This window comes from Neltuma alba, unplaced genomic scaffold, assembly GCF_004799145.2.
Source record: "Neltuma alba isolate B1F8T4 unplaced genomic scaffold, ASM479914v2 tig00010382_pilon, whole genome shotgun sequence".
Taxonomy (NCBI): Eukaryota; Viridiplantae; Streptophyta; class Magnoliopsida; order Fabales; family Fabaceae; genus Neltuma; species Neltuma alba.
Window position 1 is genome coordinate 89450 of NW_021635286.1, and position 24693 is coordinate 114142.

Here is a 24693-nt window from a genome sequence, read left to right on the forward strand (position 1 = left end):
AACTGTAACACTTTTAAATACGTACTTTAAGGGGTAAAAGGAAGGATGTTTCATTAAGTATTTGTGTTGAAGATTGAATGGTTGTTAATGTAGCTTGTAGTTATACTTGAATTGATAGGTTTTGTAGAGAAGAATCGAGGAGAACATTAACCCCTGAGAAGGCCGAATTACACCAAGCATAAGAGGTAGCATTGAATCTATAATTTGATTGTTTTTCTTGCTTGCTTAATGTGTTTATGTTGCTTGCTTTATGTTAGTTGAATTATGTGATGGTCATGGTTGATTGTGTGATGCTTGATATGATTTGGCCAAATGCATAATGATATGTTAATATGATTATGGGCATGTTTTCTTTTATGGCATAATGCATGACATGATAATTTGAGGATGTCTTGAAGTATTGTCACATAATACATTATGCAAAGCTTGATTAACACAATAATTATGATTCATTACTACTGAGATTTCTATGAAATCTCATTCCTTCCTTTGTTGAATTATGTACCAATTGGGAAATGGCTCAAGCAAGGACAAGGGCAAGGAGATAATTTTGGGATGATGAAATTACATGGACTTTATAACAATTTATTGTTGTATTGTATATTGATGAACTTTGATATAATTTTGTAATGGATTATAAATGAGGTAAACTTGAGATCATGTAATTATAATGTAGTATTTATGCTTATGAATGTTGGTTTTGGTATGGCTGCTTTGGTATGGAATGAAAAAGAGGAAAGAAAATTCAAAAAAGTAAGGATTACGGGATAAAAAGGGCTAAAAATAGACGTTTTTGTGACACATAAAATGATAAGCAAATGAATGAGTTTGGACCTGATATTTTGTAAATTTATAGATCTCATTTTTAGCTTTAAATCAAGGGGTAGATCATTAAATTTGGAGTTTTGTACTAAGAGTTATGCCCTTCCAAACTTAGGCCAAAATTCTGGAAAATTAAAAAATGACCAAATGAACAGTGCAACTTTGCGAATTTCCTGACTCTATTTCATAATGATATGATACCAATGAGTTTTTTTTTCTTTAAAGAATGTACTGCAAGCTTCAAATAGAGCCTAGAACTATCCCATTTTGATTTTTTCTACAATTAGTTATGAATTTTCAAAGTTTGCAAAAATTCCAGTGAATAGTAACTCGGGACAAAATTTTAAAATATTAACTTTTCTCGCTTTTAAGTCTTGGGAAATGGTTCTAGATGGTTCTATTTATAATATAATGTGGTATTAAAGGATATGTGACACCTAGCATAAAGAGGGATATAACAGATTTTGTGTCAAAGTGTCTTACTTGCCAAAGCAGAACATCAAAAGCTGTCAGGACCCTTACAGCCTTTAAGTATTCCAGAGTGGAAATGGGATAGCATTTCTATGGACTTTATAATGGATTACCCTGCATATTGTCAGGTTTTGATGCGATTTAGGTGATTGTGGATCGCCTAACGAAATCAGCTCACTTCTTGGCAATAAAGAAAGAGTACCAACCAGAGAAGCTAGTACGGATATACATCAAAGAAGTTGTAAGGTTACATGGAGTGCCTAAAACGATCATTTTTGACAGAGACCCTATATTTCTTTCTAGATTCTGGAGGGCATTACAGGCAGTTATGGGTACTAAGCTAAGCTTCAGTACAGCTTATCATCCATAGACTGATAGACAGATAGAACGTATCATCCAGACACTGGAGGATATGTTAAAAGCTTGTGCCCTAGATTTTAAAGGAAACTGGAGTGAGTATTTACCATTAGTTGAGTTCGCTTACAACAACAATTATCATTCTAGTATACAAATAGCTCCTTATGAAGCATTATATTGGCGAAAGTGTAGATCCCCGTTATGTTGGACCAAATTTAGAGAGAGAAAGATGTTTGGCCTCAATTTGGTAGAACAAACCTCACAATAGATTAAGGTGATACGACAGAGGCTACTTACAGCACAGAGTAGATAGAAAAGTTACGCCAATATATAGCAAAAGCCTCTGGAATTCAATGCTGGGGATCATGTTTTCTTGAAAGTATCTCCAACTCCAACTACGAGTGTAGAAAGATCAATGAAAGCCCGAAAATTGACACCTAAATTCATTGGACCCTTTCAAATCCTTTCAAAAGTTAGCCTAGTAGCGTATAAGTTGGCCCTACCTCCCAATCTTAGCCAAATTCATAACGTCTTCCATATCTCTCAATTGAAAAAGTACAAACCAAATCCCTCTTACATCCTGGAATATGAAAATATAGAGCTACAAGATAACCTCACTTTTAAGGTAAAACCAATGAAGATTGTGGATCAACAAACTAAGCAGCTACAAAATAAGACTATTATAATGGTCAAGGTGATCTAGGGAGGTCTAACTCAGGAAGAGGCTACCTGGGAAAAGAAAGACGACATGAAGGCTAAACACCCAGACCTACTGTATAAGGTATGTTTTAAAAATTAAGGATGAAATTTATTTAAGGGGGAAGAAATGTCACATCCTAAAAAATTTATTGAAACGTCCTTACTTTTACCTCTCGGAGTACACATTCAGAAGCGAGCTGGATATGCGGAAGTTTTATTTAAGCCCAAAAATTAAAATTTTCCTTTAAGTCCTCGGGTACTGTTCACTGTGCATTTTTCTAAATTATAGGTCCAACTTTGAAAAATCATAACTAATTCTAAAAAAATTATATAGAGGTGCTCTTAATTTTTTATTTAAAGCTCTTTTAACTAACTTCAAGGAAAAAAAATAAAAATGGACTTATCTCTGGCCAATTCGTACAGTTTATTATTCAAATTTTACTGTTCATTTGGTCTAATCTAGAACTTCCAGATTCTACACCTCAATTTTGAAAAATCATATCTCCTTATCTACACATCCAATTGAAGTGATCTACCTCTCATTTTAAAGCTTGGGATGTGTACTATATGCATGCCAAAATTTGTGGCTTAATTCATTCATTTGGTAGGTCAAACTAGAGATAGAAATTGACTGCTCTAGGACCTACGTTTTATCCCTTATACAATTCTTACTTTAATTCTTTTAAGAATCCAAGCATGCATAATTCAATCTCATGCATTCTCATTACATCCCATACTCATTCTTATATGCCACCAATGTCATATACAACTAAATGACATAAATTGGTATGTTCCATAATTATTACATAACTAGAGAATTTAAGCATCACATAGTAATAGTAACAATTCTCTACTTCTTTACATCAATCTCTTGGCTTCTCTTCATGCAACCATTGCCCATCATGCTGGACCTAAATGGTTGGTTAAGGAGGGGTGAGATTTGAAAGAATCTTAGTAGCAAACATTACCATATACATGTACAAGATGGATGCTAATGTATGGTATGTAATTATGCTTGGTATAAAAATGCATGGCCATGAAAACATATTAAGAATAGTATTTCTAGCAACAATCATCATGTCGCAACATCATATAGTCAACATATACAAACCAACACATAAGCATATCACATCAAGCACATAAAAGGATAAGTTCACGACCTTGCATCATAAGTTTTCTCTTGTTCTTCAACTTGCTTCCTAAGCTTCTCAACCATCTAGCTTTCAGTCAACCACATCCAAACCTTCTCTTGGATGTCTCAAGGTCCTAATCATAGCCAGAAGGGTCACATTACTCATTAGGACCAAGAAATACATAATGTGGAAGACTTATGTCCTTAAACTTAATCTTTTTTCCTTAATTTATAATTTAGTGTTCTAGCTTTGTAAAAATTATTCCCTTAGGCCAATCCTACACAGTTTTGCCTAAGGAATCTAAATATGAGTTTAGATTGACCAAAATCCAACTCCTTTCCTTTGTTCTAGGCCAAAACCAAAATCTACTACATAAATTCCAGTTTTCATTCCAATGCTTCCAACTTCATTCTTTCATCTTATTCCTACACAATTTTTCATTCTAAATCCATTGGAGGCCTTAGAATCAACAAAATCACATCCTAGGCACAAGAACCAGTCAGGCCATGACATCCTCTTTGGTTCCAAAGTCATGGAATTCAATTAATACAAAGCTAGAACCACTTGAATCCTACTCCATGCTAACCCTTGAACATAGATCTAACATCAAAATCATCTCTCCTTAATTTTAATCAATTTTGGCCAGCACCTCTCTTCAACTACCAAACTCAATAATACAAAGCAAAATACAAGGTAGAACATAAAACTAACCTTGCATTCAAGCTTATGTACCAAAGTAGTGTGCTTCTTCTTGATTGATCTTCAAGAAAATAAATGGCAAGAGTTTCCCCCTTCTTGGCTGAAAATGAGAGAATGTGAGGGAGGGAGGGTTCTATTTATAGTGAAACTTATGCCTTAAATGGACTATTATGCCCTTGAAAGTTAATAGAAATTGTAAGGGTAAACTTAAAATTTCAAGTGCACTTTTACATCATCAATACATCATCTTCTTACATCATCCTTCTAAAAGAGAGCTAGGTGGCACAAATATAATAGAAAGGAAAGTAAGAATAGATCTTGGCCCTTGGATCAAACTTGGTTTCCAAGTTTCCTTCCAATTTACTTGGCTCACATTTATTCAGCTTTCTTAATAGCCTTCTGGGACTCAAAAAATTCTTCTCTCTACTGCATAAATTTCCCTTAATTTTAGAGAAGATCTATGAATTTTTTTAACCCATAACACTTTCTTTAAGCCTCGCATAAAAATCATTTACTAAAAAGCCCTTAACCAGCATAATTAAGCCTTCTATTTTATTCCAACCATTCTGCTAATCTTCTGGAAGCGAGACTAATTTTATAAATAAACATAGCCTTTAAGCTTCCTAACCTCATTTTTACGTACATTTTTGAGGTCTCTTGTTATCTCAAATAATTACCTTAATCAGTGTACTTTTTATCGGGCCATAATCTTATAAATTTCCTTTAAGTTGTCTCAGGGGTAGTTTCATCATTTCTCTTCACAAAAGAGTCTTAGAATATTATTTCTCATTTTCTAGGATTTTCCATTTTTATCCCTATTGGCCCTAACTTTCTGAAATTACGATTTAGTCCATACTTGGACTTAACTTCATAAAGCATCTCTTTGAGGCTTCTGCCTTAACCTTTGGCCTGTATCTTGCCTTTTTTTCTCTTTCTGGGCCCTTGAGACTTTCCTAGAACCTCAACATTACTTACATGTTTGACTTCTAGTAACTTTCTTACTTTTCAGTTTAGTCCTTGAAACTGTTTTGACTTTCTTTATCATTTTTAGGACTTCTACTCTGAAGGGCTTAGGGGGTGTTTGGATATTTCTTCAAACCATGGTTTTGAAGAGAAAACCATGGTTTTGAGAAAATTATCCAAACACCACTTTTTTTTTTTCCTTAAAATCACTTTTAAATTTGAAACCATAGTTGGAATAAGAAGAACCAAACACCTTAATTTTTCGCAAAATCACTTTTGATTTGAAAACCATAGTTTTGGGTATAAAACCATGGTTTTCCATGAAGTGAATTTTTTTTTTTTGCTTTTGAAGGTATAAAACCATGGTTTGCGATATAAAAATATATACACATATCAATCACTACCTTCGATTCTTAATATAAGAGCTAGACAACTAATTTGTCAATATTAAAAAAATTAGTTAAATTATTTATTTATAATAAATAGATGTTGCATTCTCTCAAATACTTGTCAATGATATACATTAGGACTACCATTTAATGGAACCTTTAACATGTGCAAATTAACATGAGGACTACTTTAAAAAATGAATAAATGTATGGACAAAGCATATTAGTATCTTATATTCAAAATCAAATTGAATATCCAATTAGCTCTCATACTGAGGACTGGAGGTAATATTATTTAACTATATTTTTCATATATCATTTATTATTTACAAATTTATTATTTCAAAAAACAATATAAATTAAAATATATTTTAATCTAATTATCATATTAACTTATGCCATTTTTATTAATTTGCACATGAAAAAAAGAGAGATTATGATAACAACCATCCAAACATCCTTACTTTATCAAAATTACTTTTTTCAAAATCTATTCTCAACATTTATTCTTTTAAAATCTATTCCCAAAATCTATTATCTAGAAGGTATTCTTCAAACCATGGTTTGGTTCTATCCAAACACCCTCTTAGTCGCCTACCTATTTTAGGCTACTCCCAGGACTCCTAGGTCTAAAAATTGAGATATGACATTTATCCTAATATTGTGAGTTAAAAAATCTTTTTATGGGCCAACATAGAAAGTAGATAGAAGGAAGAAACAACTTTTGATATGAAACCCCGATAGCGTCCGGGCTAATATTTTTAGAATTATCAGTCTAGAAAGGACAAAATAAAAAAATTCTAAAACATTTCCCAGAAAATCGTAAAAAGGTAAGTTAGAGGTTTTGGAACCTTAATGGAAACCCTAAAGGTGAAAATGGTGTGAAAATGGCTTATTATAGAATTTCCTGAAAACGGAGGTTTTTCGGGAAAAATAGTAGAAATTGAGTGAAAATAATTATTATAACTATTAAAAGGCCTCAATAATTCCAGAAAAAATGTGGAATAGTTATCTAAATATTTTATTGAATTTATAAAATTGATTTTAGTCCTTAGAAGTACAGGAATTAATTTTAGGGAATTTATTTCCAAAAGTCTTACTAATAAAGCCCTATTCGGAGAAAATTCAAAATAAATAGTTAGAGGTGGAAAAAAATTCTAAAATTTTTTAGAATGCATTCTTATATTAAAATAGGATTTTTCGTGGAGAAAAATATGATTTTGGAGGCCTAGAATAATTATGAAAAGTTACAAGTGAATGGTAACCGATAAACTTTAATATTACCTGGAATTAATATTTTATTGTTAGGCCATCTTATTGGGACTTTCTAGATGAGATTGGGCTTTTATTTGGGCAAAGAAGAGCCTAAAAAATTCATGCAAAACATGGCCCAAATATTTAAATGCATTTAAGCCCAATTAACCCTAAATATCCATAGAATTTTCTTGAATATTTACACTTGGCATGATCAGAAATTATGGTGCATTTGATGGCATCCATTTATCCCCTTATGTGGCAGCTTATCACGCTATTTATCAAGGGGGAAGGGGTCAAAAATTTGTCTATAAATACCCCCTAATTACACTAAAATAGTCAAAACTTTTGGGCCTAGAAGCATCAAAAGTAGCCTGAATAGGATAGGCTACTAGATCCCTTTTGAGCAGAAGTCCCAAAGACAAGAAAGGAAGTTAAAGCAGTTTCAGGGACTAAACTGCAAAGTAAAAGTTTTCAGGGGCTCGAGTATAATTAAGGTTAGAGGCTCCAATAAAGTCTCGAAGGCCCAAAAAGAGAAAAGAGGCTAGATACAGGCCAATGGGTAAGTTAGAAACCTCAAAGAGATGGTTCTATGAGGTTAGGCTTAAGCAGGGGTAAAACCGTAAATTTAAAAAGTTATGACCAGTAAGGGCAAAAATGGAAGAGTGTACAGAAAATTCCAAGAAAATCCCAGAAAATGGGAAATAATGTTCTAAGACTCTTCTATGAAGAGAAAAGATGAAAATACCCCTGAGGCAGCTTCAACGGAATTTATGAGGTTATTACCGGTAAAAAGTATACCATTTGAGGTAATTATTCAAAATAGCAAGAGACCTCAAAAATGTATACAAAAATGAGGTTAAATGGTTGAAAGGTTGTACTAATTTATAAAATTAGTCTCGCAACCAAAAGGCCAGTGGAGTGGCTTTAATAAATTAAAGAGCCGGTTTTGCCAATAAAAGGGCATTTTGGTAAATGAATTTTTATGCAAGGTTTAAAGGAAGTGTTATGGCCTGAGAAAATTCATAGATATTCTCTAGAATTAAAAGAAATTTATAAAGCAGACAGAACAATTTTCTGAGCTCCGAAAGGCCATAAAGAAAGCCGGAGAAACGTGGGCCAAGTAAATTCGGAGGAAGCTTATGAAACAAGTTTGATCCAATGGCTAGGATTTGATCTCCCTTTTCCTCCACCACTTTCATGACACTTGGCATCTTCTAGAAGGTTGAGGTAAGCATGATGTAATAAGATGATGCATTGCAATGATGATGCAAAAGTCCACTTGAACTTCCAAATTTGCCCTTACCCTTTCTATTAGCCATCAAGGGCATTTTGGTCCATTCAAGCCAACTTTTTTGGCTATAAATAGAGCCTCTTCCCCTTCATATTTTCAGCTAACATGAGTTTAAGAGGGGAAACTCTGCCAAAATTTAGAGAGAAAAACGTAGGGGTGAAGGCCAAGAAGAAGGAACAAAGTTCAAGCTTCAAGATCAAGGTATGTGGTGGCTGTAGCATCTGATTTGATACCTATTTCGAATTAGTTACTGTACGTATCTGATTCTGAAATTTTGCATGCTTAAAGTACACTCTGTGAGCTTTAAATCCATGGGTAGAACACTCCATTTGGATATGTGTACGATTTATGGTGATTTTTCAAAGTTAGGGTTTGATATCTGGAAACAGTGTTGAACTTTTGGGAGATTATCAAGTTCCGTACAATTCTGGTACTGTTCGGCATAGAATTAGTTCCTGAAATTATTTTTCCTTTAAATTTAACTTAATTAGCTTTCAGTGAGACTTGGAATAACTCAATTTGGATTTTTCTAGATTTAATTATGAATTTTCAAAGTTGAGCAAAAAATTCTGGAGATTTTGCGTGAACAGTACCCGCGAACCAAAATTTCCAGATTTGATATTCTTGAATCTAAAGCCATCTAAAGTGGTCCTAATTGACAAGAAATGGATCATAAGGATGGGAAATGATGAGATTTATATTAGAAAAGTTAGAAAGAAAACCCTAAGACTAAGAGAAAGGGGTTGAGGTTCAAGAAAGCTAGTCTTGAACTTTATGTAATCTAATGGTCCTAATGGATTGTGTCATCATTATGGTTATGTTTAGGACCTTTGGAACATCCAAGAGGATGTTTAGTGATGTTGACCGAATGCCCACATGGTTGGAAAGTCAAGGGAGTCAAAGGAAAAGTAAGAGGAAAGCTTGAGGTGCAAGGTAGTGAACTTACCTATTGTCATTGCTTGATGTTGTATGCTTGTGTGTTGCCGTGTACATGTTATTGAATGTTGTTGTGACATGTTTTAGCTGCTATAATTGCTATTCATGATGAGTAGATTATGTCTCCATGGCCATGCATCAAGAAGTTAGCTTTGAGCATGCTAGTATGTCACTAATTAACAAGAGAATAAACAAGTTGCGTGTAGTGCATGAGCATCCATCTAGCATGATTAATATGGTATTGTTTGCTACTGAGATTCCCCCAAATCTCACCCCCTCCCTAACCAACCATTTAGGTCAATCAATGATGGGCACTAATGGCATGAGAAGCAAGGAGAAGAAGTGGAGAATTATTAATGCAAATGATTGATATGAATATTCAATGTATAATTCTCCTATGCTGTAAATTATGTTATGAATGCCATTACTTCAATGTATATGCTTAGGATGTTTATGGCATGAATGAAAGTATATGAGTATGAATGAGATAAGCTACGGAATTTGGTACACTTATAATGCATATCCCAAGCTTTAAAATGAGTGGTAAATCACATCATTTGGATGTGTATACAATGAGATATGAATTTTCGAAGTTAAGGCGCAGAATCTGGAAAGTCCAGATTTTACCAAACAAATAGTAATATTAACCCAATAAACTGTACGAATTGGGAAAGAATAAGTCCAATTGAGTATTTTTCCCTTAAAGAGCATTGAAAGAGCTTTCCGTAGAATTTTGGAACACCTCCATACGATTTTTCTAGAATTAGTTATGATTTTTCAAAGTTGGACCTGTAATCTGAAAACTGGATAGTGAACAGTAATTTTCCGAAAATTAACATCCAAATTGAAATTTTTAAGCTTAAAACCATCTAAAGTGGTCTGGAATGGTTCTAAATGAATGCTAAGATATTATATAAGTAAGGTGTGACAGATGTGGCACTCCCCAGGATTAAACAAACCCTTCCTACAGCAAACAGGGTGACAGAACAGTATAAATAGAAAATAAAACCCAGCAGGAGAGGAATGTAGAGGAGAAGACGGATGCTCGAAAGCTCAAGAGTGGTGCACCGAACACATTGTCCTGAACCCCTTTATATAGGCCACAAAGGATCTGAACGTTGGGCATTGCACTAATGACCATAAACAATTAAACCGTCGGTTTCATATATTACCACAATAAACTGTATTTACACCTTCAATTATGAACGTTAGATGCATTTAAAAATTGAATCTCAGACGTTACCAGACATTAATCCGTGGAAAAACTATGTAAGGATTAATGAAGGATAATCATGGTTTAATGAGGAATAAAATTTCTCTAATGTTCAGTAACCTCCAGCTAATTCAAAAAATAAACAGATAAAATAAGGATTTTTTGATAAACTCTCTTAACACAATTTTATAATTTATTTTTGCAAAAGTATTTTGTAAAAGGTGCCCAGTGCTGTCTTAACTCGCGCGTAGGGGGGAATCGCTAGTTTTCAATTGTTTCCCTTCGATGGGCCATTGTCATGCACGCGAGATCCTCCTTCTCTAGGCCTATTAACTAGCCCAATAATATATGATAGCATATATACACTTGAGCTCCCTCTCTCTTGAACAATGTGGGACTTCACTTTTGACACACCAACTCATATTCACAATAGAATTTGCACATTATTTGGGTTGGAAAGGTCTCCTTTAGGGTCTGTTTGGTTGGAGGGGAGGATGGGGGAGGGAAGGAAAAATGAGCCCCTCCCCTCATTTGGTTAAAAATTTTGGAGGGGAGGGAAGCCAAAATATTCCCTTCCCTCCCTCCCTCTCCTACCCCCATTTTAGCTCCCCCAAAATTGAAGGTTTTTGGAGGGGAACTAAATTTTTGGACCATCATACCCTTATGGTTTTTTTGATATTCTACTACTACCCATAAAATATATTATTATAATATTTATTTCAAATAAAAAATATATTATCCTAAGTAAAAAATAAAAAATATAAATTATTATAATTAAAAAATATATTATAATAAAAATTAATATAAATTATTATAAAATAAAAAAATTATTTAAATTAAAAATTATAATATTATAAAATTAATTGTTTTTTATAGATATATTATTTATTTATTTTTTGATGAAACATCAGGGTATCCATCGACGGACCTGGTGACTAATCCCTTCGCTGGCTTGTAGGCACTTCAATGAGTAGGATAGTTGGCCCAGGATTTTAAAGCTTTTCCATGCCTAAGGCGAGGATCGAACCCTCGACACTTGGTTAAGGGAGGATGAGCCCCCACCGCTCAACCGCACCCCCCGAGTTTAAATATATTATTTATTAAATATATTTTAAAGCTGAAAAAAAGTATAGCCTAAAGAGAATAAAATTTCAATTTTTTTAGAGCATATAAAATTTGTTAATTTGATTATTTCAAATATATTATTATATTAATTAGAATTAAAAAAAAATATTGCACCAATTTTTTAATGCACATATTAACATGATAAAATTGAATTTTCATTAAATTATATAATTTAAATTATGATGTAAATTAATTTATATAATATATCAATAAAAAATATAAATTAAAATGCAAGGATAAAATGGCAAATTGATTATTACTATCTTTTTTCCCTCTTGAACCAAACAAGAGATCATTAAATATCATTCCCTCTCTTTTTTTCTAATCAAACCAAACAAGATGAGGATAAAACCTCCCCACCCCACCCCACCCCCAAACCAAACGGGCCCTTAATATTATAGCTGCTCATCAAACTAAACCTTCATCAATTATATGGCAGGAAATTCCGTGTCTTCTTGATAATTTTAACAATTTTTCTTTTAAGCAAATTTCTCTTGATGTATTTCTTGTTTTCTAAAACATAGTTTAAGCTCCTTTTCTTTAGTACTTTGTAAACTTTAAAGCTTTATATACATATATATATATGTATATATCGTTTTGTCTTTATTAAAAAAAACCAAACAAAAGAAGTTATCAACATTGAAAAAATTGGCTGAATTTCTAACTATATGAACGAGATTCAGTGCCTCTAGAGAGAGGATTTTTCCATCATCTGGAGAAGAGTTCGTCCTTGGTTTTCTCCTTGATCTTGTATGAAGTTCATCCTAAGTGCGCCTTAGTCTTATCTTATGATCAATCCTTCATTCTACTTCAATAATTTACTCCTCTAGTGTTCATTGATTGGACTTCTAGTTTCCTCCCTCTATTGTTTTCATTCATTCCTATAATGGACCAATGGAGATTTTCTTGACATTGACTATTGAAAAGAAGTCAAAGGTTATCATTTTTTACAGGGAAAAAAAAGTTTTTATCTGAATTGAATGTGTTCGCACTTGAGGCTCTATACGTTCAGCTATAGTTTGATGTAGAGCCGATAATATGGGTTGAGTCCGCGGGCTTAACCCACCAACCCGCCAACAAGTGGGGGTTAGGTTGATAAAAATTAGGACCGTTTTAAAATGGAAGTTTCGAGCCTATAACCGCCAAGCCCAAACCCACGGCGGGCTAACCCGCAGGGTTGGCGGGCCAACCCGTTTAACCATATATTTTTTCTTTTTTGCAAATTTTTCCCTTTACCTCTCAGTCTCTACACTCTTGGCCCAGTCCACAATGCAACAGTGAGCAGTCCATGTCCAATAGTCTAACACGGCAACACTAACACGGTCCCATTTTCACATTTTGCTTGCGTGTCGCACTCCTCCCAGACCCAATCTCCCAGTCACCCTCGGCCAGTCCTAGCTCCCAAGTCCCAAGCCCCAAGCTCTTTGCTCTCTGTCTTTGCTTTGCGCCTTTGCCCTAGCTCATGAGTGATGATTGAGCACTTGATAGTGATTTGTGTAGTTACATTGTGTTTGTGACTTTGTGGTAGTGTTAATTTGGATTTATGTTTTAATTTGAAATGTTTGTTAAATTATTAAGGACATATCATGTTCATTTAATCATATGTTTAATATTTTGATATATTTGAAACTTGAAACTTGGAACTTTCGATGGGTTCCATGTTTTATTTATGATAATTTCTATTTGCATGTTTTATTTTAGGTATTTAGGAATTTGGGACTTTGAGTAGGTTTTATTAAAAAAAAAAGTTAAAACAAAAAACAAAATTTGGCGGGTTGGCGGGTTAGCACCCTCACGGGCTGGGTTGAAAAAATTCCAGCCCATCAGAAAGCGGTCCTAAAAAGCCCAACCCGTCAAGTTTCAGGCCTGCCACGGGCCAACCCATAATCGACGGGTTGGCCTATATTACCGGCTCTACTTTGTTGGATGTTGATGCTCTATCAGCATTTGATGCGTGCTAAATAGTCTAATGATGTGGCGCACCATGAGCCATTTGATTATCTCAAAGGACAGGATTTTGCTGGTAAAAAAAAAAAAAAAGGGACAGGATTTTACGCTTGGAGGGATCCTGAGAAGAGGGCTGCTGAGAGGATGTGCTCCCATCATACCCGCACTCAGTTATCCATGCTAACTCGCCAAAATCCCGATCTTCCCCTTCTGACTGAAAATTCCTTTTTCTCCTCCTCGTTCTCTTCAGCCGCTCGGCTCCCGTCGGTTTGCCATTTTTGCTTCGCATCTCCTCCTGCAGAGGCCGCTGCCGACACCTGCTCCTCCAACCGCCGCAGCTGACACCTCTCCTCTAGCCGCCGCTTCCGCCTTCTCTCAGGTAAGTGTCTGTTCTTCATTCTTGTTCTTCATCTTATGGCTTCATTCGGTCCTTCCTGTGAGTGTTGAGAAATTATATAATCTGATTTAAAAACTTATATATGCAAAGTAGTAATTTTTGGTGTGATGAAATTATTAAATGAGGTTTGGGAGAAGCTCTTCGCAGGCAAAGTAGCCATTTTCCATCCCCCAATTTGGCTTTTGATAAATTATACGAAATTTTCGAACTGGCTGGGCAATTCTTCTCCTTAAATCCAAAAAGCAACGAAAATCACTTTGCTATGGTATCATTTGTCTCAATGGTAGTCCTTTACAAAAATTCTGCTGTATAAGAAAGAATGTTTCCCACTTTCCCCCACTTTTTTCCTTCCCTCTTGCGTTCGAGTATCTGTGGCGTGGATCACTTCTTCTGCACTTCATAAATCACAACATGAGATTGGGATTTACTGCTCTAAGGCTTTGTTTTTATCCTACTCTATCTCTAAATCTGTTCCATCTGATATTATATGGGAGGATATCTTACATGACCTTTCTATGTTTAGGAAAGTAGGTGTTTACTTTATTCCTTCTAGGTTCTTTTGGTTTCTCATTTTGGAACGTCTATGTAAACGTTTTATCTTTTATTAACGCATTTTATCTTTTCATGAAAGAAAAAAAAAATCTCCCGGTATAAGGCGTGTTGTTGTATGGAAAAAAAAAACTATTATTGTTTATATTCTGTTAGTAATTTGCTATATACTTCATATGTGATACAAAGATTGTTTTCATGATTTCATATGCCAAGAGTTTTATTCTTTTAGGTTGGTAGCTCAGTGACAAGTAAGTCGTCTTGACAATTGAGGACTCGTTAATGGTAGTTCATTTTCTGGTTTAACTTGAGTAATCCTGTTATGCCAACGCTGAAACTTGCTCTGTGGTTGCTTGCAGGAATTGCTACATAGGAAGGTCATTTCGATGACACGAATGGAATTGTAGGTGGAGATAAAGCAACGAAGCAGGTTAATTGTGAATTTTGCAGATTCCTATATCATTTTCATGTTTTTTCTCTGGTTGTTCTCTTATGTCAAGAATATTATTTTGAATGCCCATGATTGCTTTATGATAACTGATGTATTATTATAATTATTTTTAAATATTAGGAGAAGCAATGGTCGCTAATAGTTAAGAGAGGTATTTAAGTAGTAATTAGTTCTATAATTAGGCCTATAAATAGACATGACCAGGGTATCCCATTGTACAGTTTTGATTTCTAGGAATATACAGTGCACTATTCAGATATGACTGGTGTCTCCTCTCTGTCTTCTCTCTCGCTCATCTCTTCTCTCCTCTAACTCTCTTCTCCTAATCTCTATCTTCCTATCTTTCTTCTTCCCTAAACTCTCTTCTATCTTCTCTTTTCTTATTCTATCCTATCAGTGGTATTCAGAGCTGGCCTTTCCTCAGCATTATTCATGAATTCTTACTTGGTGCATGGTACTTACTCGTGGCCAAACAAGAATTATGAAAGAACGCTTGAACCAGATCGAACAATGCCTGGGCATGGTCGATGAACTCTAAGAAACAGTCTTGTGATTCAATATGCAGCCACATAATCTTGTTTGGGATTTTTGTGAGGGTATTAAAGTAGCCCAGAATCACGACCACAAGCAACGCAGGGGAAACCGGAATGGGTATTAACGGCCGACCCAGCTGACAAAAATGGAGTTCCCAAGATTCAAAGGTACCGACGTTCTTGCATGGATTGCGCGATGCGAGCGATTTTTCGAATTTGACTAAACTCCAGAGGCATCGAAAGTGAAGGTCGTGTCACTGTATTTGGACGATAAGACCTTCAAGTAGCATCTTGCAGTAGAAAAATGGCATAGGAGACGATTGATGGGATGAGAGGAGTATGTCGACCTACTCAGAGACACTTTCGGCCCCTTGCTTGACACCCTCATGGCTGAGTTCACTCATTTGCATCAAACAGGCTCCCTGGCAAAATTCAACGCTGAGTTTGACTCAATCACAGCGAAGCTTGACCTTTCAGAAGAGTATCTTGTGGAAGCTTATGTCTCGGCCCTCAAACCAAAAATTGAGGTCTCTGTTCAGATGTTCAACCCCAGGTTGTTGCAGGAGGCTCGACGCTTAGCAAGAATTCAAGAAATAGCTTTGGCAAAGCAGAATATAAAAACCGTGTCTTTTAAATTGACATCGCACGTGTCTGTTGCAACTCAGGTGGCACCCTCTGCTTCTCACACCGTGACTCACCCCAAGAATACTCCTATGAGTAGTGGGTCCCACTAGAGAGATAAGTCTTCCCTTCCTTTAATAAAAAACTCTTCTTCTTTCTTAAAGAAGCCGTTGAAGCCTTTATCTGCAGACGAGGAAGCTGAACAGAGGGCCAAGAATCTCTATTTTTTCTGCCACGAGAAATTTTCCAGAGATCACAAATGCCCACAACCCTAGAAAATGCAATTCTATTTTGTTCTTTTGGAAGAAGAAGACAATGTTGTAGATGAAGATTGGGAGACTGAGGAAGTGGATGAAGCTGAGACCACTCTCCATATCTCTTTACATGCGATTGAAGGGACAAACAATGCAGATGCCATGAGGGTCCAAGGAACTATTAAAAAGCGTGCCATTCAAATCCTTATTGACAGTGGTAGCACGCATGATTTCATGGACCTTGGGCTTGCCATGAAGTTGGGATGGGAAACTGATACAAAAGAAGTATCCTTTGTATCAGTCGTAGGTGGCAAGAAACTCAAAGTTCATGGACTTTGGGAAGGACTTTGTTGGAAAATGTAGGGCCTAGAGTTTGTCTTTGATTTTAGAATTTTAGATCTTAAAACCTATGATTTAGTTCTTGGTCTAAAATGGCTTAAAAGTATTAAAAATGCTTTTTGGGATTATGAAACTCTCACTATGTTTTTCTGGTATGAAGGGAAGTTGCAGAAGTTGCAAGCCAACATTCCAGACACCTGCCAAATGGTGCAACCAACAAGGATTGAAACTGCCCATTTGAAGGAAGAACAGCTCTTCCTACTCTAGTTGGTCACCAAAAAAGGAGCAAGAGGTCATGCTTTGCTGTTTCAAATGTGGACAGCAGTATTCCTGCTGAAATTCAAGGGGTCCTGGACGATTTCCAAGAAGTTTTTGGGATCCTAAGGGATTACCTCCCTTGAGAGAAGGCCATAATCATTTTATTGTTCTAAAAAAGGGGACAAATCCTATTAGTTTGAAACCTTATAGATACCCAGCAGTCCAAAAAGATGTTATTGAAGAGATTGTAAATGAACTATTGGAGAATGGGGTAATTCAAGATAGTTGTTCACCCTTTTCAGCCTCTATAGTTTTAGTGAAGAAAAAAGATGGGACATGGAGGATGTGTGTGGACTAAAGAGAGCTCAATAAGTACACTGTCAAAAATCAGTACCCCATTCCTTTAGTAGAAGATCTTTTTGATGAATTAAGTAAAGCTAGGTGGTTTACTAAGCTAGATCTTAGGGTTGGATACCATCAAATTCGTATGGAACCAGAGGATACCCATAAAACAGCCTTCAAAACCCATTCTGGGCACTATGAGTGGTTGGTCATGCCTTTTGGCTTGACTAATGCACCAACCACTTTTCAGGGAGCTATGAATGACATTTTTAGACCTTTTCTTAGAAAATTTTAGTTTTCTTTGATGACATATTGATTTATAGTTCTTCTCTTGCAGACCATCAAAGACATTTACAGATTGCATTCCAAATCTTGCAAGAGAATTGCTACTTTGCCAAGAGGAGCAAATGTACCTTCGCTGCAGCTGTTGTGGAATACTTAGGACACATTATCAAGTATGGCACAGTTTCTACAGATCCACAAAAGATAGAAGCCGGGGTCAATTGGCCTACCCCTAGCAACATTAAACAATTAAGAGGATTTTTGGGGTTAGCTAGATATTACAGGAGGTTTATCAAGGGGTATGGTGACTTGGCTAGACCTCTAATCCTATTATTACGAAAGAATGCCTTCCAGTGGTCAGATTCAGCAACTCCAAACACTCAAAAGTGCTCTTACTTCAGCCCTTATTCCTAGACTTTTAGATTTCTCTAAGGAATTTATAGTGGAAACAGATGCATGTGGTACTGGAATTGGGGCTGTATTAATGCAAGAAGGGCAGCCCATAGCTTTTTTCAGCAAAGGATTAGCTCCAAGACACCAACAACTTTCAGTTTATGAAAAAGAACTTATAGCAGTGGCGCTGGCTGTGTTGCATTGGCGTCAATATCTAGAGAGGCAGAAGTTTCTCATTAAAACAGACCAGCAAAGTATAAAATACCTTTTGGGGCAGAACCTAAACACTTCTTTTCAATGGTTTTGGGTGACAAAACTAGCTGGGTTTGACTATGAGATTCAGTATAAAAAAGGGAAAGAAAATTCTGTAGCTGATTCTCTGTCCAGAATGCCTGGACAACAACTTATGCAGATGGCTTTTGATACATCCTCTCTTGAGTTATTGCAAAAAATAAAAACAAGTTGGGAGGACAATGATTTTGCTGCCACTCTCCTCAATAAGGTGCAGCAGCATGATGGAACTTGGGGGCATTTCACTTGGGATGGTGAATTACTAAGCAGAAAGGGGAAGCTAGTCATTGGCAAGGATTAGTCCCTTGGGACACATTCTACAGTGGCTCCACTCTAGTCCTCAAGGAGGCCATTTAGGAATACAAGCTACCTACAAACACATTAAAGCTTTGTTTTGGTGGAAAAAGTTGATTAATGATGTGACAGAATTTGTCAAAGCTTGTGACACATGTGCAAGATGCAAATATGAAGCTATTGCACCTCCTGGACTACTACAACCTTTACCTATTCCAAGTAGAGTTTGGGAGAGTGTGACTATGGATTTCATAGAGGGACTTCCTAAATCATTTGGCAAGGACACCCTTTGGGTTGTTATAGATTGCTTGAGCAAATATGCTCATTTTATTCCTCTTTCTCACCCATTTTTTGCTGCCACATTAGCTCATGTTTTTATGGATCAAATTTATAAATTACATGGAGCACCTATTGAAATCATAAGTGATCATGACCCTTTGTTTGTGAGCAATTTATGGAAGGAGCTTTTAAGGGTATTGGGGGTTGATCAAAAGCTTTCTTCTGCCTATCATCCCCAAACAGACAGTTAATCAGAGTTTATTGAATCAGTGTTTGGAAACATATCTAAGGTGCATGTGTTGGGAAAGGCCCAAGGATTGGAGCAAATGGATTGCACAAGTTGAATGGTGGTACAACACTTCCTTTCATTCAGTTGCAAAGTCTACACCTTATGAATTGCTTTATGGGCAGAAACCTCCAATCCATTCTCCCTATTTACCTCATAATTCAGTTTTAGATGCTGTGGACAGGAGTTTTACAGCAAGAGAGGAAATAATGGGACTTTTAAAAGTTAAAACATCATCTCCATAGGGCAGCAAATATAATGAAGCAAAGGACTGATCATCACAGAACTGATCAAGAATTTGCTATTGGGCAATGGGTTTTCTTAAAACTGCAGCCCTACAGACAGATCTCTGCTGCTTCTAGGAGTTCTCAGAAATTGGCTTCTAGGTACTTTGGACCCTACAAGGTGATTAGGAAGGTAGGGGCTGTTGCTTACAGATTAGATCTACCTCCTGACTCAAGAATTCACCCTACTTTTCATGTCTCTTTATTAAAATTGTGCCCAGATCCTTTTGTCAAACCTAGACATCCACCTCCTGATTTTCCTGAAGTCCCACCAGCACTAGTTCTATAGAAGCTTTTGGGGAAAAGGAATGCTAGAAAAAGAAGGAAGTTAATCACTGAAATACACTTTCAGTGGCAAGGATTAGCGAATGAAGAAACCTCTTGGATGCCCCTCTATAGCTTTTAGCAGCAATTTCCAGATTTTGTTATTCCAGATCCTTGAGGGCAAGGATCTTTTGGGGAGGGGGTAATTGATGTATTATTATAATTATTTTTAAATATTAGGAGAAGCAACGGTCACTAACCGTTAGGAGAGGTATTTAAGTAGTAATTGGTTCTGTAATGAGGCCTATAAATAGACATGACTAGGGTACCCCATTGTACAGATTTGATTTCTAGGAATATACAGTGCACTATTCAGATATGACTGGTGTCTCCTCTCTGTTTTCTCTCTCGCTCATCTCTTTTCTCTAACTCTCTTCTCCTAATCTCTATCTTCCTATCTTTCTTCTTCCCTAAACTCTCTTCTATCTTCTCTTTTCTTATTCTATCCTATCAACAACATTACCAAATATTAATATTATTTTGTTAAACATTGAGATTGCCTAGAATTATAAACATTGAGGATGTTAGGATGTTTGTATCTGATGAAGAGGAATAATAGGTTTAGATATCTCAAGATAAAGCTGAGACTCAAAACTTGGTTTAACATTGATGGCTCTGATTATCTAAGTACTTGTTATGATTCATAGCTGATACTATGTTGTTATTTTTTTGTTATCTTTTTAATGTGAGCTTGGTTTTCAATGCATTGTATTTATACTAAACTGTGTGTTTATTTTTTCCTGAGTAATCTGGCACAACACTATGCACTATACGCTACAGCATTTGGGAGGCTTTGTGCTACAAGTGTTCTGCCTATATCAACGACTTGGACCATGCTTATAAATAAGTACCTACTATCCTTTGTAACTCAGTTTTGCAGAGGTTACTCGGTTTCTCTTGGTCTTCTATTCTTCTCTAATTATCCTCTGTTTCTTTTACTCTTTTCCCTTCTCTTTCCTCTTTCTCTCTCTTATTTCTTTACTTTCCAGAACAGACTAATATTACCCGAAGACCAAATTTATTGGAATTTTATATCTTTGAATCTTTAGCTTTAGTTACTCTATAATTTTTGTCTGAACTTCCAAGTTTTGTACCAAACATGCAAGTCTTATATACCATGATACTCTAGATATGAAAGACTGTAAGATAATTATATGTGAATGGCTCCTTAACGTGTGTTTATCAAATTTATAATTTACTATATTTTTCTTTTTGCCTCTCATTTTCCTCTATAATCCCTTTGTTGATATTTAGAATTGGAATGCTATTCATTCCACAGATTTGAATGATTTAGTTGATTTTCTTGATTGAGGGTCAGCCAACTTTTATTATATTGTTGAGGGTCTGAAATATGTAGAAATAAAACTTTTTTAAACATCTGCTGTGAAAAAACACACTTTTAAATAAATACTTAATGATTGTTTTTAATTTTGCTTGATATAAGCAAATTTAGTAGAATGTGCGAAGGTGGAAGAAAAGTTTGCACTACTTGAGCAAAGGATGGAACAACTAGTGAAGAAGAGAAAACAAGCTCAGCAATTGACTATGTTGATGCAACAAGGGCAATGAGCGCACCTACATTTACAGCTAGTCTTGTTCTTGGTGTCTCACATGCTAGTCCATCAACATAGTTTCCTTATCTAATTATGACATGTATTTATTTTTCAGTTGGACAATTTTTTCCTTTCTTTAAAGTGATTGAAATATTTTGATTGTTTTAAACAATATTGTGAATATTATTACTTGATATATTTTTAGTTCTCAATTAATTTAATTTTTAATGCTTTATTTTGATACTTATCATGAATACATATTTTAATTTAAAATATTTTAAGAATAAAAAAAATTTTAATTTTTGACGGCAATTTTTGTTGACATTGATTAGGTTTTCAGTGGCAACAACTTGTCGCCATTGAAGCTGCTTTTCAGTAGACTTTCTTGGTTACCACTGATTGTTATTTTCTGTGGTAACAATTGTCGTGCCAATACCCTCCCTATTTTCAACAACGACTTGCCTTTTAAAGGCTTTGGTTTTATTTTCAGCAGCGACAGAATGTTGTTTTTGTCTCTGCTGATTGTCTACTTTTGGCAGCGACTTGAAATGTCACCGCTGATACTTTTCAGCCCCGGCCGCTGCAGCAATGACTTAGTGACGATAAAAGGTCCTCGCTGAAAGTTTTCAGTGGTGACATTTAGATTTTGTCGCCACTTAAAGTCAAATTTTTTTTAGTGTTATCTATTACCTCTTTTATTCTCTTAATAGCTGTCCCTTCTTTTTTTTTTTTTCCTGTTTTGTAAATGTTATAAACTATGTTATTTGCTGATGTCATTTTGGTCGTATTAAAAATAAAAATTGCCCAAAGAGTATCCCTTAACAAATGGTGCCATATGATTGAACCATTTAAACGACAATTTGTTATTGGCAACTCACGTTGTGTGCTTTTGGGAAACTGTAGGATTATTGCAGGAGAATGAAAAGGGATACAAGGGGGGCAGACTCAAAGCTCAAAGAACAAAGTGACAAATCAATGATGGAAGATTTTGAGAAGATTGCAATAAAGGATGTGATGGAAGTGGAAGAAACAGAGCCCGAATCAACAGGAATCATTCTTTTACTTCGCAAATTTCTTGAAATTCAACAGCGTAGAGCAGAAGCATATTCCAAGCTGAAAAAGTATAATGAATCATGGCTGGCCTAGTTTAGATTCCTGGAAAATAAACGAAAAATGAATTTGATCTTTTTCATTTTTGGGATATATTTGTTCTTGTGGCACATTTTATAAGTGTTTATTCCCTATTGGAAATATATGGCCGTATAAATGATAGTCATTTTTGTGTGTACGTTTTCTGTGGCTGCCAGTCTTATATTATGTTTGTTTCTTAAGGGGAAAAGTAACTAATCGAATTGAAAATATGGGAAAGTTTCCCTAGGTGCCATCGGATTGCTCCAGGAATGGGCAACACACAATCAATTTGCACTTATGGGAAAATGTTGTGTTAGTCATTGAAAATTTAGAATTGAAGTCCAAAAATATGCAGTGTTCTAAATTTCCAGAGTTGATCTATTCGGATCTATATCTGAGTATTGCGTGGCTATTTCCTGTTTGATGAACTATTATTTGCCAACTGTGTTGTTATGAATGGGACAAGAATATATTTTATTCAACATTAAAATTAATAAAGATAGCATAAAATTTATGTCATTACGCTTCAGTTTTACAAGTAAAAACAATTCTCAAGTATTTATCTCGAAGTGAGATTGGACTCTAATTGACACCTTATCCGATATCTGATATCGTAGGGGTTTTTCTGAGTACATGATATCTGGAGGAGAACTAGCTTACCAACAACTCTGCAGTGAGATCACAATAGAGTTCAATGATTGCTCAAAAGAGGTGATAAATGATTTGAATTTTGCTTTTGTTTCTTTGAACGATTTGTCACATTTGTGCATTTTTCTTTAAGTTTTTATTCTACTATTATAGGTCATTGAGTTGGAGACACTATTCAGAAGTTCTGACTATTGTCGAGTTGATCTGGCACAATTGCTTAGAGCTGTTCAAGATCAGGAAAAGCAAAAACTACATATGGTACGTCTCTATCTTAGTTAAAGATTATCATATAATTGCTTGCATTGCTAGGGTTTCAATGTTGATTCATGGAATTAAGCTTTTGAAAACTGCGCTTTTCTTTCTATGTATGTTATCTATGACGTTTATGATTAAACTAAGCGTACCTCCCTATATTTGACATGTTAGATAATCTAAATATAAATATAACTGTAGATGGTAGAATACTATATAGTGTCTTGGTTTTGATGACCACGTCTCGTGTTGTCAGTTCTTCATGCAATTTTTGGAGAACTTTTCTGTCCATAACAACATGTCTACTCTATTATTTTGATTTTATTCAATGTCAACATGTTTTCCACAAAGGCCAAACAGTACTAAACTCCTTTTTAATTGACTATTTACTTCATCTGCTGATCAGGCTACAGTTATTAAGGTTTCATGGCCCTGTGTCTATTTTCTTCTGCATTTAACTTGTCTAGTGTTTCAATAAAGGGTCATTAGCTTAAACGGTCTAGTTAAACCATTCACCAAAATTCAAAACAGCCCCAGTGAAAAGAGTTGAGTACTTGTAACACTCTTGGGTTTTGCTTCTTCCTCCCGCTTCAAGATTTTGTCCAAGCTTGCTCTAGAAGACAAAACCCTCGTGTTGTAGTCGAGGTGGCAATCAACATGTTTTTACATCTATGGTTTGCCCCAGAAGAACATTGGTTACGACTAGACATCTTTTGTTTTATGATAAAAAGGAATCATACTTATCAAAATGCTCATATTCCAGTTCCATCTTGTAAGCATTTCTATGCAGGACTGAGCATGCATCAACCCTTTCTTATTTTACCTATTTTCCTATCCCATTTTGCATGTGATAAAATATCACCGTATTTTTTTGTTTTATATTTTGCCCAAAATTTAGCTTGTTTAAGCGATTTCTAGATATGTTGAGTTTTTGGACTCTGCCATCTTGAATACCGCCTTTTTCTTTGTTAAGTCATACTGTTCTTTCACTTGCAACTCGTGTTTATGCCAATCCTATTTTCTTTTTGTTTTTGTTTTTGGTTGGCGTACTTTATAGACAGCTACCATTCAGCTGTTAAAGAGGGCTGGTCGCCCATCTGAACGACTGATCAGTCATGAGAATTGTACGTTTACAAAGCCACAAGAGCATGAATGTGTTCATGTTCACGAGATAACTGAAGCTGCTGGGACTGAAGAAGCTGAGGCAGATGCTGAGTATGATAATGCTCTCAAGGAAGCAATTAAAGGTGTCCAGGATGCTGTTACCACCATTAATGAACATCTAGAAGAAGTCAGGTATGAAATTGCTACCCTTGAAGCTGAGTGATTTCTGGCTTTGAGTCTCATTTAAGTTGCTGGCTGAGATCCACCTTCAAGCATGTTATTATTTGTTGCGAGTGTGAGATCGTCTGAGTGGATTAACACTAACGTTCATGCTCACAAACTTTGGCAGTTTTGTGCCATATGACTTTATGTTTGTGCAACGCTATGTCCATCAAAATGTAAATTGAGTTATAGATGTTATAAAGTGGATTGATAACTCATGGATGTTGCCCGATCAATCATTAATCTATTTGTTTTGAAGACCTTGGGTACTGAGCAGAAATGAGTTATGGAAGGAATTGGTTTA

General features: G+C 35.5%; 1 protein-coding gene across 7 annotated transcripts; it reads left to right on the forward strand.

Moving 5' to 3' along the window:
• The first annotated feature begins 696 nt into the window (after positions 1–696).
• On the forward strand, positions 697–24693 carry LOC114756288 (uncharacterized). Of its 7 annotated transcripts, XM_028945212.1 has the most exons (7): positions 13448–13681; positions 14481–14499; positions 14608–14678; positions 21936–22153; positions 22781–22874; positions 22965–23069; positions 24121–24693. In XM_028945212.1, exons 4-7 carry the CDS (start codon positions 21951–21953, stop codon positions 24388–24390), a joined length of 672 nt encoding a protein of 223 aa, XP_028801045.1. In that variant the 5' UTR covers positions 13448–13681; positions 14481–14499; positions 14608–14678; positions 21936–21950; the 3' UTR covers positions 24391–24693. The 7 variants fall into 7 exon arrangements, with proteins under 7 accessions (XP_028801050.1, XP_028801043.1, XP_028801044.1 ...); XM_028945217.1 differs by lacking the exons at positions 13448–13681; positions 14481–14499; positions 14608–14678 and adding exons at positions 697–703; positions 7397–7401; XM_028945211.1 differs by lacking the exon at positions 14481–14499 and having other exon boundaries at positions 13447–13681.

Coding starts and splice junctions, on each gene's coding strand:
- LOC114756288 (XM_028945210.1), top strand. Junction 22,154..22,780: donor GCATATTCCAAGCTGAAAAA/GTATAATGAATC, acceptor CTGATATCGTAG/GGGTTTTTCTGAGTACATGA. Junction 22,875..22,964: donor TCAATGATTGCTCAAAAGAG/GTGATAAATGAT, acceptor CTACTATTATAG/GTCATTGAGTTGGAGACACT.